Consider the following 16,062-nt stretch of genomic DNA (forward strand, 5'->3'; position numbering starts at 1 on the left):
AGGTATGGCCTCAGCACAAACATGAGGGCCGAGGAGAGGGCAACAACCACTATGACCCTGCTGAGGAATTCTAAGCATCACATGTTCAGGGCTCTCACACACACACCACTTGAAATAATACTCTCCCTGGAGTGACTTTGTGTGAATCCAAACAGGGTCTGGCGAAAATGCATCAGCCATCAATAGAACACTCACAGTAGGTAACAGGTAAGCTCCCACCAGCAACTTTTGCTCCCAACTGCTGTAACTTTTCGTTCTACCACTCAAGATAAAATTGTCTCATAGAATCTCAATCAATAGCAAGCTTTTATTTAAAAAATAGAAATCTAATCTTTCATTTGAATATTTCTGAAGAATCAAACTCATCCTGGGCATATCACATGGTAGCTGTCCAGAGGCACTGAAAAAGGAGGCATTTGGTCACCATCACCCAGCAGTAAACTCTTTGCACAGTTTTAGGTTTTAAGTTCTTCATGCTGCTCTTGGTCAATCAACGACTGTGATTCGGGTTCAGAAGCCATCCAAGGAGAGCAAGGGTTGAGCCATCCTTAACTCATACCCAGATGGAACAACTTCCGCAGAATGGCTGGTCCTCCCCAATAACCCCTGTAAGAAATGACATACAGAAGATTATTTGTTTCAGAAAAGATGGGGGTGACTTCAGCAGCAGAATGTTGAAAGGGAAGCCAAGTTGCTCACACAGCTTGCTTCTCAGCACATAAAGCAAGACTTGTCTAGTGAGGTAGAAAGATCCCATGATCAGGAGGGGACAACATACTTTGGATCCTGGCTTTGACACTGACTTGCTATGTGAGCCTGGACACGCAGACTCAACTCAGCAAACCTGTATGAAGCCTCTGCTACATGCAAACTGCAATCCTTTCTACTCTCATTTGCTTGTAAATTAAGTATAGTTCAGGGTTTCTCAATCACGGCCCTACTGACAATTTGGACCAGATATTTCTTTGTTGTGGGACTGACATGTGCATTTTAAGATGGTTAGCAGCATCTCTGGCCTCTATTCACTAGATACTCACAAGCATCCTCTCCAGTTGTGACAATCAAACATGTCTCCTGATATTGCCAAATGTCCCCTTGAAGACAAAATCACTGATATACATACCTGACTTAACTATCTCTTAAGGGTTTGGACAAGTGAAATGAGATTGTCATTTTTTGGACCAAGAGAATCTTAGTTTTTATTACTCTATTTACTTATTGAATGCCTACTATGTAGCTTTTTATATGTCATCTCATTGATCTTCATCCTGTGAGGTAGGCAATGTTAAGTTCATTTTGTAGATGAGAGTAATTAAGCAACTTGCCCTAGGACACACAGCTAGTAAATGGCAGAAGCAGGACTCAGGGCACAGGTCTGACTCCAAAGCTTTTGCTCTGAATCACTATGTTTTATTTTTCCTAGAACACACACACACACACACACACACACACACACACAGAAGGTGTCAGATGTAAAAGTACTTGACATGTGAAATTGATTTACTATTACTATTATTATTGTTGTTGTTGTTGTTATTAATACAGTAGCAAAAGAACACAGCTAAGGTTTCAGATCCTTCATAGGCTGCCATCACAAATCCCTAAGAAACAACACAGCAAAGCAGATCCCCTGTGCCATTTCTGCCTTGGGTCATGATGTCTCCTGTAGCTTGAAGGCTTCCTTGAGACAACCACCCTGCACAAGGCGGTGCAATATGCCAAAAGGCGTGTCTCTCTACCCTAGGCGATGACCTTACCTTAGCATCATGTTCCAATACAGGAAAGGCATCAGGTCAGCCTTCATGAGGTACATGGAAAGTCGCTCTTTGCTCTGGTCAAAGGGGAAGGTTTCCAGCGGCTGAGCGTTGTAGTCAAACTCCGCAAGAATCACACGGTTGTAGCCAGTCACCAGTGGACACGAGGTGTAGCCATCATACTAAATTTGCATGTGAGACTGAGTTGGAAAGTGGCTCTTTATCTGGCATTATATAATACTTCAGAATTTATTATTTACTCTAAGTAATTACGGTTTTATGTTTTTGAATATTTTTGTGCAGTGAAAAAATGGAAATTATATAACAAAAATATACTGAGGACAAAAATTAAAGTGCCCATATTAGAGAAACCTATTAAGGAAGTGGCAGAATTGTGGGAAAACACTGCTTTCGGGCAGAATAAAAGATGATAATTCAGACAGTGGTTCTTACAAGGCATACAAACCTTCTTTGTTGGTGTTTGATTCTTCATAACCAGAGAAATTGTTCTGTCCAGTATTCCTGACTGGGCAGCTATAAGAGAAATGGAAAAGTCAGAAAAGTATAAGCATCTAGGTTTTCCAAGAAAACTAATTTGCAAATAAATGTAGACAAATTAAGAAGCCTCCATTCCCTATCCCTCTAGATTTTTTCATTGTTTTATTATGTTTAACTTTTTTAAAGTTTATTTATTTATTTTTGAAAGAGACAGACAGAGAGAGAGAGACAGAGAGAGAGAATCCCAAGCAGGGTCCACACTGTCAGTGCGGACAAAGCCTGATGTGGAGTTTGAACTCATGACCATGAGATCATGACCTGAGCCAGATGCTTAACTGATTGGGCACCCAGGCACCCCTATCCCTCTAAATTTTAACTAGAACATGACTCATCTTACCACTTGAAGTTCTCGCTACCAGGAGGGGTTCTTCAATTCATCAAAAGCCTACACAGATGCCTCTCTAAGTTTGAAACTCAAGAGCCAGCTCTCTCCAAACAAGAAAACTGTTAGGGTGGCCCTGTCCCAACCGCAGACCCCCTACTCCTAGGGGTCAATAGTTGTCAACTTGGTCAATAGTTGTCAATAGTTGTCATCCCCTAGACTTTCATACGTTCCTTTGTTCTTGTTCAGACAGCCTAGATTGCCCCATGTGTATTCAATTAGGTAACACAGTGAGCTTTCCTCTGTACTAGAGCGCCCTGGCTAAGGCTGGACCAAATATAGACAATTAGATAGGTAGACGGATGTTTTTGTTTTTGATGGTAAGAGCAGGAGACTACTGTTTTTACTATGAAAATATTCAAACTCTTATCTTTCTTGTTTCATCTATCCCATCACAGATGCTACTTTTACTTTCTGGAGTATTTTCAGAGCAAACATCACAACAATTCACCCAGAAATATTTCTGTGTATATCTCCGATATATGAGGAACTTTTTAAATACAAACACAATAGCAATTTTTAAATACAAACGCAATTCAATATACCTGAATTATTAGCAATAATTCCTTAATACCATCTAATCCCAGTCTGTGCTCAATTTTGAATAATTAAGACTGCCCTTTTAAAAATACAAGCAGTTTGTGTCTCTCGAGGTGGAAAACTGGATTTGCTTTTGAGGAAAGATGGATTAGATTTATACTGTATAATACTCATTAAAGCAGTTGTTTTGCAATCCCCAAAATCAGGAGTCAACAAGCTTTTTCTGTAAAGGAAAATTTTACACCTTGTGGGCCAAGAGGCAAATATCAAAGATATTAAGTAACAAGAGAGAAAAAAAAAGTTTATTAACAAAATCCAAAACATAACAATAATTTTCTGTAATACAGGTCTACTAGTAAGAAAATTGAAATTCTTTTTTCTGAACCTCAATGCTCCCTATCATAAATTGATTGTAAATGTTAACCAGTAGAAATCATTCCTAGCCAGTTGTACAAAATAGGAAGCAGGTTGCATTTGGCCCACAGAGTGTAGTTTACTGATGCCCAAATCAAAAGAGCAATAATTTTTTTTCTCGAATGAGCAGTTTCAAAAAAATGAGGAGTAAATGATTCCGCTTTAAAAATATTAACTGGCTGTCCTCATTGTCTTAACATCTCTAAAGATCCTATTTCCCTTTTGGAAAACTTTCCTCCCCTTTGAGGGCCGTACAGAGTTTAGAATCTTAACTGAGAAGTTCCAAAGAGGTGCCTGAAACAAGGCATTAAGATCAACGAAGAGGAGAGATGTTGGGTGGGTACCAGTTGCCAAGAGGTTGGGATCCAGGAAGCAGTCACACTGTCCAGGTATGTGTGTATGAAAGGGTATGTGAATTGTTGTGCACTTTTTTCGTGTATTATAATCCCCTTTGGCTATGCCCAAACCTTCATTTAACTTTTGTTAATGCCACATCCTGGTCTTGGCTGTGCTGTGGGTAATTAAGGGAGAATCTTGGGAAAGAGAAAGAGGCATGAGCCACAGGAAGCTAGATTCAATGTAGCAAGATGGGGTGTCACCCACAGTAGCATAGTGGTCTGGAATGAGGTAAAACACCTGTCTGGGTAGCGAGTAAAGCCAAGGATGGATTAGTAGAACCGGTGAGAGCATTGCCAGGCATACTGAGAGGACCCAGGGAAGGGAATCTAGTGAAAAACGTAGATCTTCTTGGGGAACACTGGAACTTCTGTTATTTACTTCCTGAAATGTGAAATGACATTTAAAAAAAAAAAAGCATTCACTACAGCACTGTCTGAAATACAAACGGATTGGAAACAATGTAAATACAAATTAAGAGTAGACTCATTAAATAAATTCTGGAGCAACCATGCAATAGAATACAGACTGGAAAATAACAGGTAAAAACAATGGGGATGCTCTCTACATGGTCAGGGGGAACAAAGAAGCAGAGCAGATAGATGCAAGACAGGGCGGGGAGCAAGATTTTTCACTTATAACTTTCCATTTAATCAAATTTAATATTATCTATTCAGAACGATGAATGACATGTGTTTGTTTGAAGTAGGCCACAGACTGGCTAATCTGGGCCTCGTATGCATCCACAGGTATTTTCTTTAAAAAAAATTTTTTTAAATGTTTATTTATTTTTGAGAGAGAGAGAGAGACAGAGCACGAGTGGGGGAGGGGCAGAGGGAGAGGGAGACAGAATCTGAAGCAGGTTCCAGGCTCTGAGCTGTCAGCACAGAGCCTGATGTGGGGCTCAAACTCACGAACCGTGAGATCATGACCTGAGCTGAGGTCAGACGCTTAATGGACTGAGCCACCCAGGTACTCCCACAGGTATTTTCACCACATAAATTCAGCAGACTTACAAGAAGATAAAAGCAAATGGAAAGCATTGTCTCACAGTCTACCTATAAGTCACAAAGAGAAAAGATACCTTTACGGTGCAGAGAACTAACGGTCACTCCTTCACCCAGTGATGAAATTTAGCCTCACCAAGGACAAGACATGCTAACAAGAGGCTCCCAAGGTGATGCAGTGGGAGGCACACAGCCTCCTGTACAGAGGGTCTTACCAAATGGATAACCTGAATCTAATTTTAAAAAAGCCACCAGGGGCACCTGGGTGGCTCAGTCAGTTAAGCATCTGACTTCTGTTCAGGTCATTATCACATGGCTCTTGAGTTTGAGCCCCACATGGGGCTCTGTGCTGACAGCTCAGAGCCTGAAGCCTGCTTTGGATTCTGTGTCTCCCTCTCTCTCTGCCCCTCCCCTGTTCACAGCCTCTCTCTCTCTCTCTCTCTCTCTCTCTCTCTCTCTCTCTCTCTCTCTCTCTCTCAAAAATAAAGAAACTTAAAAAAAAAAAAAAGGAAGAAAGAAAGAAAGAAGAAAGCCAGCAGAAAGGGGAACCAGAAAGGGGCACCTGAAAGGGACACCTGGGTGGCTCAGTCAGTTAGGTGTCTGATTCCTGATTTCAGCTCAGGTCATGATCTCACAGTTCATGAGTTCAAGCCCCACATTGGGCTCTGTGCTGACAGCACAGAACCTGCTTCAAATTCTGTCTCTCTCCCTTTTTTCTCTGCCCCTCCTGCTCTCTCTCGCTCTCTCTCCCTCTCAAAATAAATAAAAAATAAACTTTAAAGAAAAAAGAAAGAAAGAAAACCACCAGACAACTCTAAATTATGTTTGTTCTACAAGACAACCAACCTGGTCTCCAAAAATACCAATGTCATGAAAGTAAAAAAATGTCCGAGGGCCTGTTCCAGATTAAACGAAACCAAAAAGACACGACATCCAGTGCAGTGTATGGCCCTTAACTGACTCATGGATTTAAGGGAGGGTAGGGGTGGGGGTAATAAAGGGGAACTGGACAAATCTGAACTGGATTGTATATGAGATGATTATATATCAGATAATACAGTGTTCAATTCCTTGGACATGATAATGGCCTTGTGGATATCGAGGAGAAAGTCCTTTTTCTTAAGAAATACAATAGTATTTGGAGGCGAGGTATTATTGTCAAAAATTGCTTTCAGGGGGCACCTTTGTGGCTCAGTCGGTTGAGCATCCCACTTTGGCTCAGGTCACGATCACATGGCTCATGAGTTCAAGCCCCAGGTCGGGCTCTGTGCTGACAGCTCAGAGCCTGGAGCCTGCCTCAGATTCTGTGCCTCCTTCTCTCTCTGCCCCTCCCCTGCTCACACTCTGTCTCCCTCTCTCTCTCTCAAAAATAAATAAACATTAAAAAAAAATTTTTTTAACTTGCTTTCAAATGACTCAGCAAAAAATGTACATAGAGTAATAAAGCAAATACTAAAAAAGATAATAATTGGTTAATATCTGAGGGTCCTATGAAATTCATTGTGCTTTCTTTCAAATTTGTCATAGGTTTGAGATTTTTAAAATAAAAAATTGGGAGGAAGTTATTTTTAATAATGAAAAAGATATTCAGCGGGTTTCCTAGAAAGGAAATAGGTTGAAATAGTGACAGTAACACAACATGTTCCGCAGGTATGGGATTTGCACAAACACACTACCATCCCCACCAGCAGGGATGTCTGTGTTTTATAGCATGTGGAGAAGACCATTCCTATCTACAGAGGACAGCATCTAAAAGGCAATTCTCCTCATCACTGCTAGTGCAGAACATGGAGGTAAAGAATTTCGTTTTCCAGGCTGAGGCCTCAATCGTGTACCAATCAGGGCATGCTCCACTGTATTTGTCCTAACAGGACAATTTTCTGGTCTGCAAGCTTTCAATGACTTGCATGTGTTTTCTGTGGAAACAAACGCTTCCCTAGCTTTATGGTGTTTCAAGCAGAAGGAAAAATAGCCAACCTGCCTAGGGTCACAGGCCAAAAAAAAGGCCAAGGATACGAGTATGGCAGTATGAGAAGTAAAAGAATTGCAGAGCTGGAAGAGTGGTACCCTCTCTCTAATGCCCCCTCCTCTGTAAACAACCACCCTGACCTACAAAGGGCAGAGGAGGCGATGCTACTCTTTATTCTTCATATGACACCACGTTCATCAACAGCTAGCCTCTGTGTCAGGGAAGCTGAAGTCATTTTGAGGCCACAAAAGTTTCCTTATGAATGGAATGCTATTTGTGCCAGGCTTTGGGTTTTGTTATGATGGTCCCTTAGGGTGACATCATTCTGAGAGAGTCAGAACATAGCTCATTCGTTCTCTTACCTACTGCAGCAGCGGTCTTTGATGTGGGAAGGTTAGTGCAGTCCCCAATCCCAAACACATTTGGGTATTTCTTGTGCTGCAGAGTTTCTTTATCCACATCCACCCAACCAGCAGTGTCAGCCACGGGACTTGTCTTGAGGACATCTGGCGGGCTCATTGGTGGGGTCACGTGAAGCATTTCATACTACAAAAGAAGGAAAGCATCCAAACTTGTGTTTATTGCAGTATTTCTACAGCCCCACAGCTGTCCCCTGATCTCCCTTACCCATACACCATACTATGGCTGCATGGCACACTGTATACTCAGTGGCTGTCCTAATCCACACCGCCCCCCCCCCGAGGTTTTCCATGCTTCCATGCAGCGTGGTGATAAAACAACTAACCACTCGCTCAGTTGATGTTGTTTCCCCATACAGAGTCAACATGATCCTTTTGGCCAGAGGCGTGGGGAAATCAGAAGCACTGGAATGAACCTCACTCACATTCTGAAAGAACCCACTGATGTTTCTATTATTACTAAAACAAAGGAAGTGGTGTTTCTCGGTTGCTCTCTGCCTGACCCTCAGCTGACTACTTGTAAAGTCCGTTACTTCCGTTTTATTTTGCAAAGTGGTGCTCAGAGTCGCTGAAACCCACAAAGGTCATGTTCGGGGCTGGTAAGTGAGCACCATTTTCAAACATGGATCAACTCTCAAAACACATAAAGGAAACCATTGGAACACCAACTTAAGATGACATAAAAGGGAGCGCCTGGGTGGCTCAGTCAGTTGAGCATCCAACTTCGGCTCAGGTCATGATTGCATGGTTTGTGAGTTCGAGCTGTACATGAGACTCTGTGCTGACAGCTCAGAGCCTAGAGCCCGCTTTGGATTCTGTGACTTCCTCTCTCTCTGCCCCTCCCCTCCTCATGCTCTATCTGTCTCTCTCTCTAAAAAATAAATAATAAACATTTGAAAAATTTTTAATAAAAAAAAATATGACATAAAGGGTGGTGAGAATATCGGCTAGCATTTTGGAGGAGAGAGTGATCTGATTCAGTAATAGGTTTACTGAACAGTCTAGGGGGGGTAGGATGGTTTGTCTGTGTATTTCTCCCAGAAAACCTGTACCAACGTTACCCTTGGTAGCAGTGCACTAACCCACCCTGATCAATTTGGATGGCTCATTTAATGTTTTGTTTATGTAGTACTTATTTGCTTATGTAATATTTTTGTGGTTTATCCTTCCTATTCTTTTTATTATTGTTCGCAAACTCCATCTAGCAATTTCAAACTGATTTAAGAGCTCCAAAACATTTCACTAAGGAGAAAACTTTAGTGTCTTAAGACAATCCCCACCTTGTGGCAGTCCATAGCCCCTGGTTTCTCTGAGGAGGCCCAGCCCTTGTCAGGGCTGGTCAGTCCTTGACAGCAGAGGGAGGTAAGGAGGTGACTTGTATGTATTCCTCCTCCCAAACAATTATAAACTTAATTAACCTTAAAGTAAAGGAGAGCTGTCAATAGGCTCTGCTCCTCTGCAAGGTCATCTTGGGTTCTTTAAGGGCATGGGTTCCAGAGGCTGGCTGTGCTAATGAACATGGAGACTGAGCACATGTCTGCAGGATAATGTATGGAATCCAACAGCCATCAGCCACCAAATTATAAAGGCTATGTCTGTTTTTCTATAGTTAAGTAGAACCACTTTTTTTTTTAGCTGAGGGCTAAGTCTTACCAGAGTCATATCTACCTACTGGCATTAATGTGCTTAAATTCCACAAGCACACATGAATTCCACACATATTTGCTATAAGAAAAGTTAAATATTTCCACACAATCATCATAAAGGCATGAAGTTTTACTCAAACTAATATCCTACAAAAGATATACTAGGGTCTGCTTTATAGATTTATTAAAAAATAACATTGGCATTTAGTTGTAACTTGCTCTTTATCCACTATTTCCACAAACTGTGTGTGACAGATAACTTGGTTCTCCTTCATTAATGTAAATAATCTATTCAGGGTAGTGGTTTTCAAACTTTAATGTTTATAAGCAGCATTTGGGAGACCTGTGGGAAATGCAGATTCTTGGGCCCCACCACCCCATGATCCCAATCCAGTAGGTCTGGGTGAGGCATAGGAATCTGCACTTTAACAAAATCTCCTACCGATTCTGACACATGAAACCTGTAGGTGACAGTCATAGAAGCTCTGGCTTGAAGGAACAGGTCCATTTACAAGGAAAAACAGAATGTTATTATATGGTAAGTCACTTTACCTTCCATTTGTTTACCTATAAAGAAATGCATTACAGGGATCCCTGGGTAGCTCAGTCATTAAGCATCTAACTCTTAATCTCAGCTCAGGTCATGATCTCACAGTTCATGAGTTCGAGCCACGCATCAGGCTCCACTCTGAGCCTGCTGGGGATCCGCTCTCTCCCTTTCTTTCTGCCCCTCCCCTGCTCATGCTCTCCCTCAGGCGCTCTCTCTCTCTCTCTCTCTCTTTCAAAATAAAAAAAAAAAAAAAAAAGAAAGAAATACATCACAGTTGACCATTGAACACTGTGGGGGTTAGGCTATAGGCTTTTTCTTTTCTTTTCTTTTCTTTTTAATTCCTTACAGTAGTAGTTGTCAATCCTGATTGTACATTTGAATTATTAGAGGAACTTTTGAAATGCCCAATCATCAGTCCACACCCCCAAACTAATTAATCAAAATCTGGGGGTTAGACCCAGACATCAGAGCGTTTAAAAGCTCCCCAGGTGATTCCAATGTGCAGCCAGGGCTGAGAGACGCTACTTTAACGCCTTTTGGTAGATTTTTGAAATTCATATTTTAAGAGTGGAATTGGGTCTGGAAAGAAATTCTGACCTGACATCCTATCATTTAAAGCAGACACAAATATCTCTTTTCTTTATAAACCCTTTAGAAGAACAATAACCATTTACATATCCAAGTTTCTATCTGCAACTTCAACAATCCACAGCACAGCTGAGAACCAAGTGAAAAAGACCAAATAACAAAATGAAGTTCATGCACTCAAGCCCATATAGTTTGCTCAGAAAAGTATGTAGTGGGCCCTCACTTGTAGCCCACTCGCTGTTACTTTACATAAAATCAAACAAGTTTGGCTATCTCATTTTCCAGACAATAAAGAATTAACAGCAGCAGCTTAAAGGAGCTGAAGTGGGAGGGACCTTCTAACGTCACTCACGACTGCCTGACAGCCAAGAAAGAAGAAAACTGGAAAGCCACAAAAAGGACACATACAAAATCAAATAGCAGAGTACTTTGAGACCCTTTTATAAAATGATAACTAGCCCTAGGAGGCTCTAGGAGCATAACTTTATAAAAGGTATTCAAAATAATGACCCTGAGCTGGGGCAAGTACATACGAGGTAAACCTAGGACATCCTGTGACACCAGAAAGCAAGAAGGTGCTCAAAATATGATGGCGACATGTCACAAGGACATAGCCATCTTGAAAGGACTCCTACTGGCCAAATCTGGGACAGTTTGAGTGCCAAAAGGACAGTAATGAGTTAAGGACAGTAATAAATTATAAACCATTGGAGGCAAAAAAAAAAAAAAAAGAATTCATAAATTTATACCTATAACTAATGAACTGAAAGAAAGGAGGGCTTTTACAGACAGAATGCCAACAGCTTACTGTTAAAGGTGGACTGAATGTTTGATTGGAAAAATCATCATTTTGCAACCACCATAATAAAGACTGGACTAGGCAAAAATCATCAGTGGATGATAAATCCAGTGGGAAACCTAATGAGGAGGGCATAGGGTATTTTCTTGGTCTTAAAGTGTCTCCCCCACCCCCAAGACTTATTAGTAGCAAAGGAGGAAAAGAATAACAATATACAGTGGAGAAATTGAGCCATCTTTTGACTGGTGATCAAAATAAATATCATTAATGAGGGGCAGGTGACCATCATGTGCTTTCAAATGTGATACACTAGAAAGACACGACATTCCTTAAACAGCATTTCAGTCTAAAAATGTAGAGCCTGAGGGGCACCTGGTAGCTCAGTCAATTAAGCATCCGACTCTTGGTTTCAGCTCAGGTCATGATCTTGCAATTCATGAGTTCGAGCCCCACATCAGGCTCTCTGCTGTCAGCACAGAATCCGCTTCGGATCCTCTGTCCCCCTCTCTCTCTGCCCCCTCCCGCTTGCTCTCTTAAAGCAAAAATAAATAAATAAACTTAAAATGCAGAGCCTGAAACTGATCACAAGAAAATATAAACAAACCCCAAATGAGGAACATGCTATTAAAAAATAAAAGCAGAGAGGGGGGCTGTATTATTCCAAAATATCCACCAGAAAAGGCTATGGAAATGTTCCAGATCAAAGGATGTTCAAGAGACATCACAAACAAATGCAATACCTGCCTGTTGACTGGGTTCTGCCCTGGAGGGAGAAGCATGCTATAAGTGCTATTGGGTCAATCAACAAAACAAATACAAATGGTAGATTAAAATATTGTATCCATGCCAAATTACCGAACTGATAACTGTATTATGGTTATGCAAGAGAAAAGGGATCTCTCAACAGATTTACAGCAAAGAATTTAGGTACATGGCCATGAAGTAGGATGTATATAACTTACCTTTAGATGCTTTGGGAATATTATATCATATCACATCATACTACATTACATTATATGTGGAGGGAGGGAGAGATCAAATGATAAAGCCAATTGGGTAAAACGAAAATAAATGAATCTAGGTAAAGGCTACACAGTATACAGTTTTCTTCGTACTGTTTGCATTTTTTGCAGCTTCTCTAAGTTTAAGATTATTTGCAAATAAAAGTTTAAATTATGACTTTGAATCATCAGTAACACCTTAAATGATAGTCAATACATACCATTTAAGAAAGGAAAGATGTGTGCAATACATTTTAGAAAAAGCCTGCACTAAAAAGCCTAAAACATGAAGTTTTGATGTTTAGAAGATTAGTTGTTGGTTCACTTCAAAATTCCCTTTTTATGGAACCCTTCATTCCTCTAAAATTGCTGAATGAATAAAATGTCACTATGTGCTGTTTTCTTGTTGCTAACAGCTCTTGCCAGAGTGATATAAACAAACGATTCTCCCATGTATGCTTCTCCAGATGCCTTTACATCTTGTTCTTAATCCTCATAAGCCTCTACAAAAGTACTATTCCTGCTACACAGCAGCAGAAGAAGAAACACACAGGATCCAAGCCCATATACAGAGGCTCAATCTTCCCAAGTTAGGGTATGGCTCCAAAACACCTTTCAAGGATTTTGAAGTGCTTCCTTTTGTGCACCAGTGAAAGATGCTTTTTTTTTTTTTAAGTTTATTTATTTTTGAGACAGAGAGAGACAGAGCATGAATGGAGGAGGGGGCAGAGAGAGAGGGAGACACAGAATCGGAAGCAGGCTCCAGGCTCTGAGCCATCAGCCCAGAGCCGGACGTGGGGCTTGAACTCACGGACCACGAGATCGTGACCTGGCTGAAGTCGGATGCTTAACCGACTGAGCCACCCAGGCGCCCCACCAGTGAAAGATGTTTAAAGACATCCTCTTCCACAGGGGAAAGACACCCGTGTCACCTGTAAACTACCCACAAACAGGGCTGTTTCTCACACAGCATAGAGAAATCACCAAATCCTCCATTTAAGGAAGCCCTTCCTGAATTCTAGGCAGACCTGAGGTCATCAAATATTTTTGGCTGCTTCAAGTGACTCAGTAGAAGAAAAGTGGAGATACAAAATAGGATATAAATTCACTTGAAACCAGGAGATAAACCCTCCTCAGCTCCCATGCATGCAGCCCCCCTCTTTCTCTTCCCCATCCATTCTAGTCCACCTTCTCTCCTATTACTGCCCTAATATGCTCATTGTAACCAGCCTCCCCCAGCATGCAGAGGGCGACAGGGAGGAGGGAGCCACAGTGTTGTCGGCATCTAGGGCAGTGTTTCGCCGACAGCTGGACCTCACCACTCACTGAAATCACTTGGGTCTCTCCAGGTTTGTCCAGATTCTCAAAAACGGCCTCTTGTCTATCGGCTCGGACTTCGATGAGGTTCTGCTTGTAGTTAACAGTGAGGTCCCTCTCCTGGATGATCTCCTGCAGTGCAGCAGCGTACTTCTTAACCCCAAAAATTGCTCCGAGGGAAGTGTTGAAGATGATATTGGCCTTGGATCGCTTCCCCGTCTGGGAAAAAAGGAAAGGACAGAAACAGCCGACACCAAAGCATTACTTCAGCCACTTCGTTTTTTAACTTACACAAGAATTAAAACCCTTACAAGAGAGCTCACCAGCTTTCTCTATCACCAGGCACCGGTGGGGCGAGGCCTCCTTCTTACTTTCTGCCAGTGACACAGCAACTAAGGGCACATTTGAGTTGGGGGCGTTAAGAGGGCACTGCTTATTTGCAGGCCAGAGATGAAGGTCAAGTCCAGGGAAAGATGGTCTGAACTGTTCATTCATATACTCATTTGTTCATTCACTCAATAAATATTTAATGAGGTCCTAGAGCTGGTCAGGCACTGTTCTAGGTGCTGCAGGAACAGTAGTGAACAAAGTTCCCGTCCCGCTGGTTCATACACACTAGAATTCTTCGTATGTTTCAGAGGCTAATATTCTCCCAGATGCCTAAGATCTTATGACGCCTGAAAGAGAAACTTCCTCTCAGCTGTCCAAGACTTAGAAGAAAAGAGTTTTGCAGAGACAATTCCAGGAAGGAAGAAACAACTCGTCTCCTCCCCTTTTCCTTTGTTCAGTTCCTTTTCAGATTTGCTCAGCTGAATCATACTATTTGAAAGAAGTGAGGTGGGTGAAAACCTCCAAAGGCTGTGCCATCCAGGAATTCTCTTGAATCAGAAGGCCATTTCTTAGAAATAGAAAAGATGAGAAAGAATGAAATCTGGCCTTTTGTAGCAACGTGGATGGAACTGGAGAGTGTTATGCTAAGTGAAATAAGTCGTACAGAGAAAGACATATGTTTTCACTCCTATGTGGATCCTTAGAAACTTAACAGAAGACCATGGGGGAGGGGAAGGAAAAAAAAAGGTTAGAAAGGGAGGGAGCCAAAACATAAGAGACTCTTAAAAACTGAGAACAAACTGAAGGTTTACGGGGCGTGGGAGGGAGGGGAGGGTGGGTGAGGGGTATTGAGGAGGGCACCTGTTGGGATGAGCACTGGGTGTTGTATGGAAACCAATTTGACAATAAACTTCATATTTAAAAAAAATAAAAAATAAAAAAATTTAAAAAAAGAAAGAGGAATGATGAGTCCGACTGTTGCTTAATTCCCCAGGGGGGTTGGCGCAGGTTGGCATAACTCAGGTGAAGGCTTCCCAGTGTGGTTCCAAGCACACGTCCAAAGGTTCTTTGGTCCCACCTGCCCCTTCCCTTCTCTCCCCTTCTCTCACCTGTCCCTTTACAGAACCACAGACTGCTTTGAATCCTGACACTGCCTCAAGTCAGACCACGCTGTGGTAAACCACATGTGACATGTCACACAAGGGCCGGAGGGCGAAAGCAGCTTCCCGGAGCTTCATGCCAGGTATACTCAAGCTGTGGACACTGGCTCTGACACGTATCTTTGAGGAATGCTGGGAGTGTCCCTACCCAAATACCTCTTTCCACTAAGGTTTGAAGTTCTAGGTCAACATTTTTTTTTTTTTGTCTTTAGATTTGGCATTTGCCTACTGTATTCTCAATGATGTTTATTAAGAACCTGAAAATATACATAACCTTGAACTTAAGCGGGAGCAATTGAGGATACTGTATGTGTAAGAACAATGTACAACAAATTGTCCAACTATATGGAAATATTTAAACAATGTCTAACACGGCTCCCCAGTAGATTTCTATATACACATTAGAAAGTATGTTACAAAGACTATTTAATAACAAGGAGTACATCTAAATTTGCATGGTATGATTGTAACCATGTTAAAAAATGTACAGGAAAAAAAATAGAAGGATGTGTCAAATTGATAACGGCAGCTATATCAGAGTAATTGGATTATAGGGACTTCCTTTTTTTCTAGTTTATAAGCCACCAGTTATATAATTTTGTACATATGTAATAAAAATTTAGAAATCAGAAAGGTATTGTGACAAGGACAAAATGGAATTCTGGCATCTCTTTATTAGCACCGTCTGCCCTCCTTGTCTCTGTCCCTGGACAGGAAGCATACCTTCCTGAAATAGGCTTCTGACAAATACATGATCTTCTGGGGGGCCCCAGCACACTTTACAGGGGTATTCGGGAAGGTGAAGATGGCATTGCCCTCCTTGAAGTCCTGCAAAGCTTTCCACGTCTTCTCTACTGTCCTCACCGAATAATTGGACCCGATTTTGGGATGCTCAAAACCTTCAGGTAAGCCTTTAATCTGCAAGAAAGCACACCAAGAAACTAGTTTTTTAACAAAAGCGCAAATTCACAGGAGTGTAAATTTTTTGACCAAAGTGCAAAAACTCTTGTTTAGAGCCTTTGTTCTCTGCCATTTCTATAACCTCTCAAGTATTTCAGTCCAATTATTAGCCCCCAGTATTCACACACACATTAGAGCAGGCAGGTAGGTGGGTGAGGGATCTGCTAAGACCAGGGCTGTGGGGCCTGAAGTCAACTGTCAACCCACAGAATGGGCCCAGCCCCAGGGAACCCCTTGGCCTCCCTGGCCTTGAGACCATGATTTGGACAGAC

General features: G+C 41.7%; 1 protein-coding gene across 2 annotated transcripts in view; it reads right to left on the reverse strand.

The window, feature by feature from the left end:
* Positions 1–287: 287 nt before the first annotated feature.
* Positions 288–16,062, reverse strand: part of SQOR (sulfide quinone oxidoreductase) — a 48,318-nt gene continuing 32,543 nt past the window's right edge. For both annotated transcript variants that reach the window (XM_043555504.1, XM_043555503.1), the window contains exons 5-10: positions 15,554–15,748; positions 13,350–13,559; positions 7,383–7,566; positions 2,221–2,288; positions 1,758–1,936; positions 288–606 (exon numbers count right to left, since the gene is read on the reverse strand). In XM_043555504.1, the coding sequence (XP_043411439.1) occupies positions 549–606; positions 1,758–1,936; positions 2,221–2,288; positions 7,383–7,566; positions 13,350–13,559; positions 15,554–15,748 (894 nt within the window). In that variant the 3' untranslated portion in view covers positions 288–548. The remainder of the gene's footprint in view (positions 607–1,757; positions 1,937–2,220; positions 2,289–7,382; positions 7,567–13,349; positions 13,560–15,553; positions 15,749–16,062) is intronic.

The sequence above is a fragment of the Prionailurus bengalensis genome, chromosome B3 (assembly GCF_016509475.1).
Source record: "Prionailurus bengalensis isolate Pbe53 chromosome B3, Fcat_Pben_1.1_paternal_pri, whole genome shotgun sequence".
NCBI lineage: Eukaryota > Metazoa > Chordata > Mammalia > Carnivora > Felidae > Prionailurus > Prionailurus bengalensis.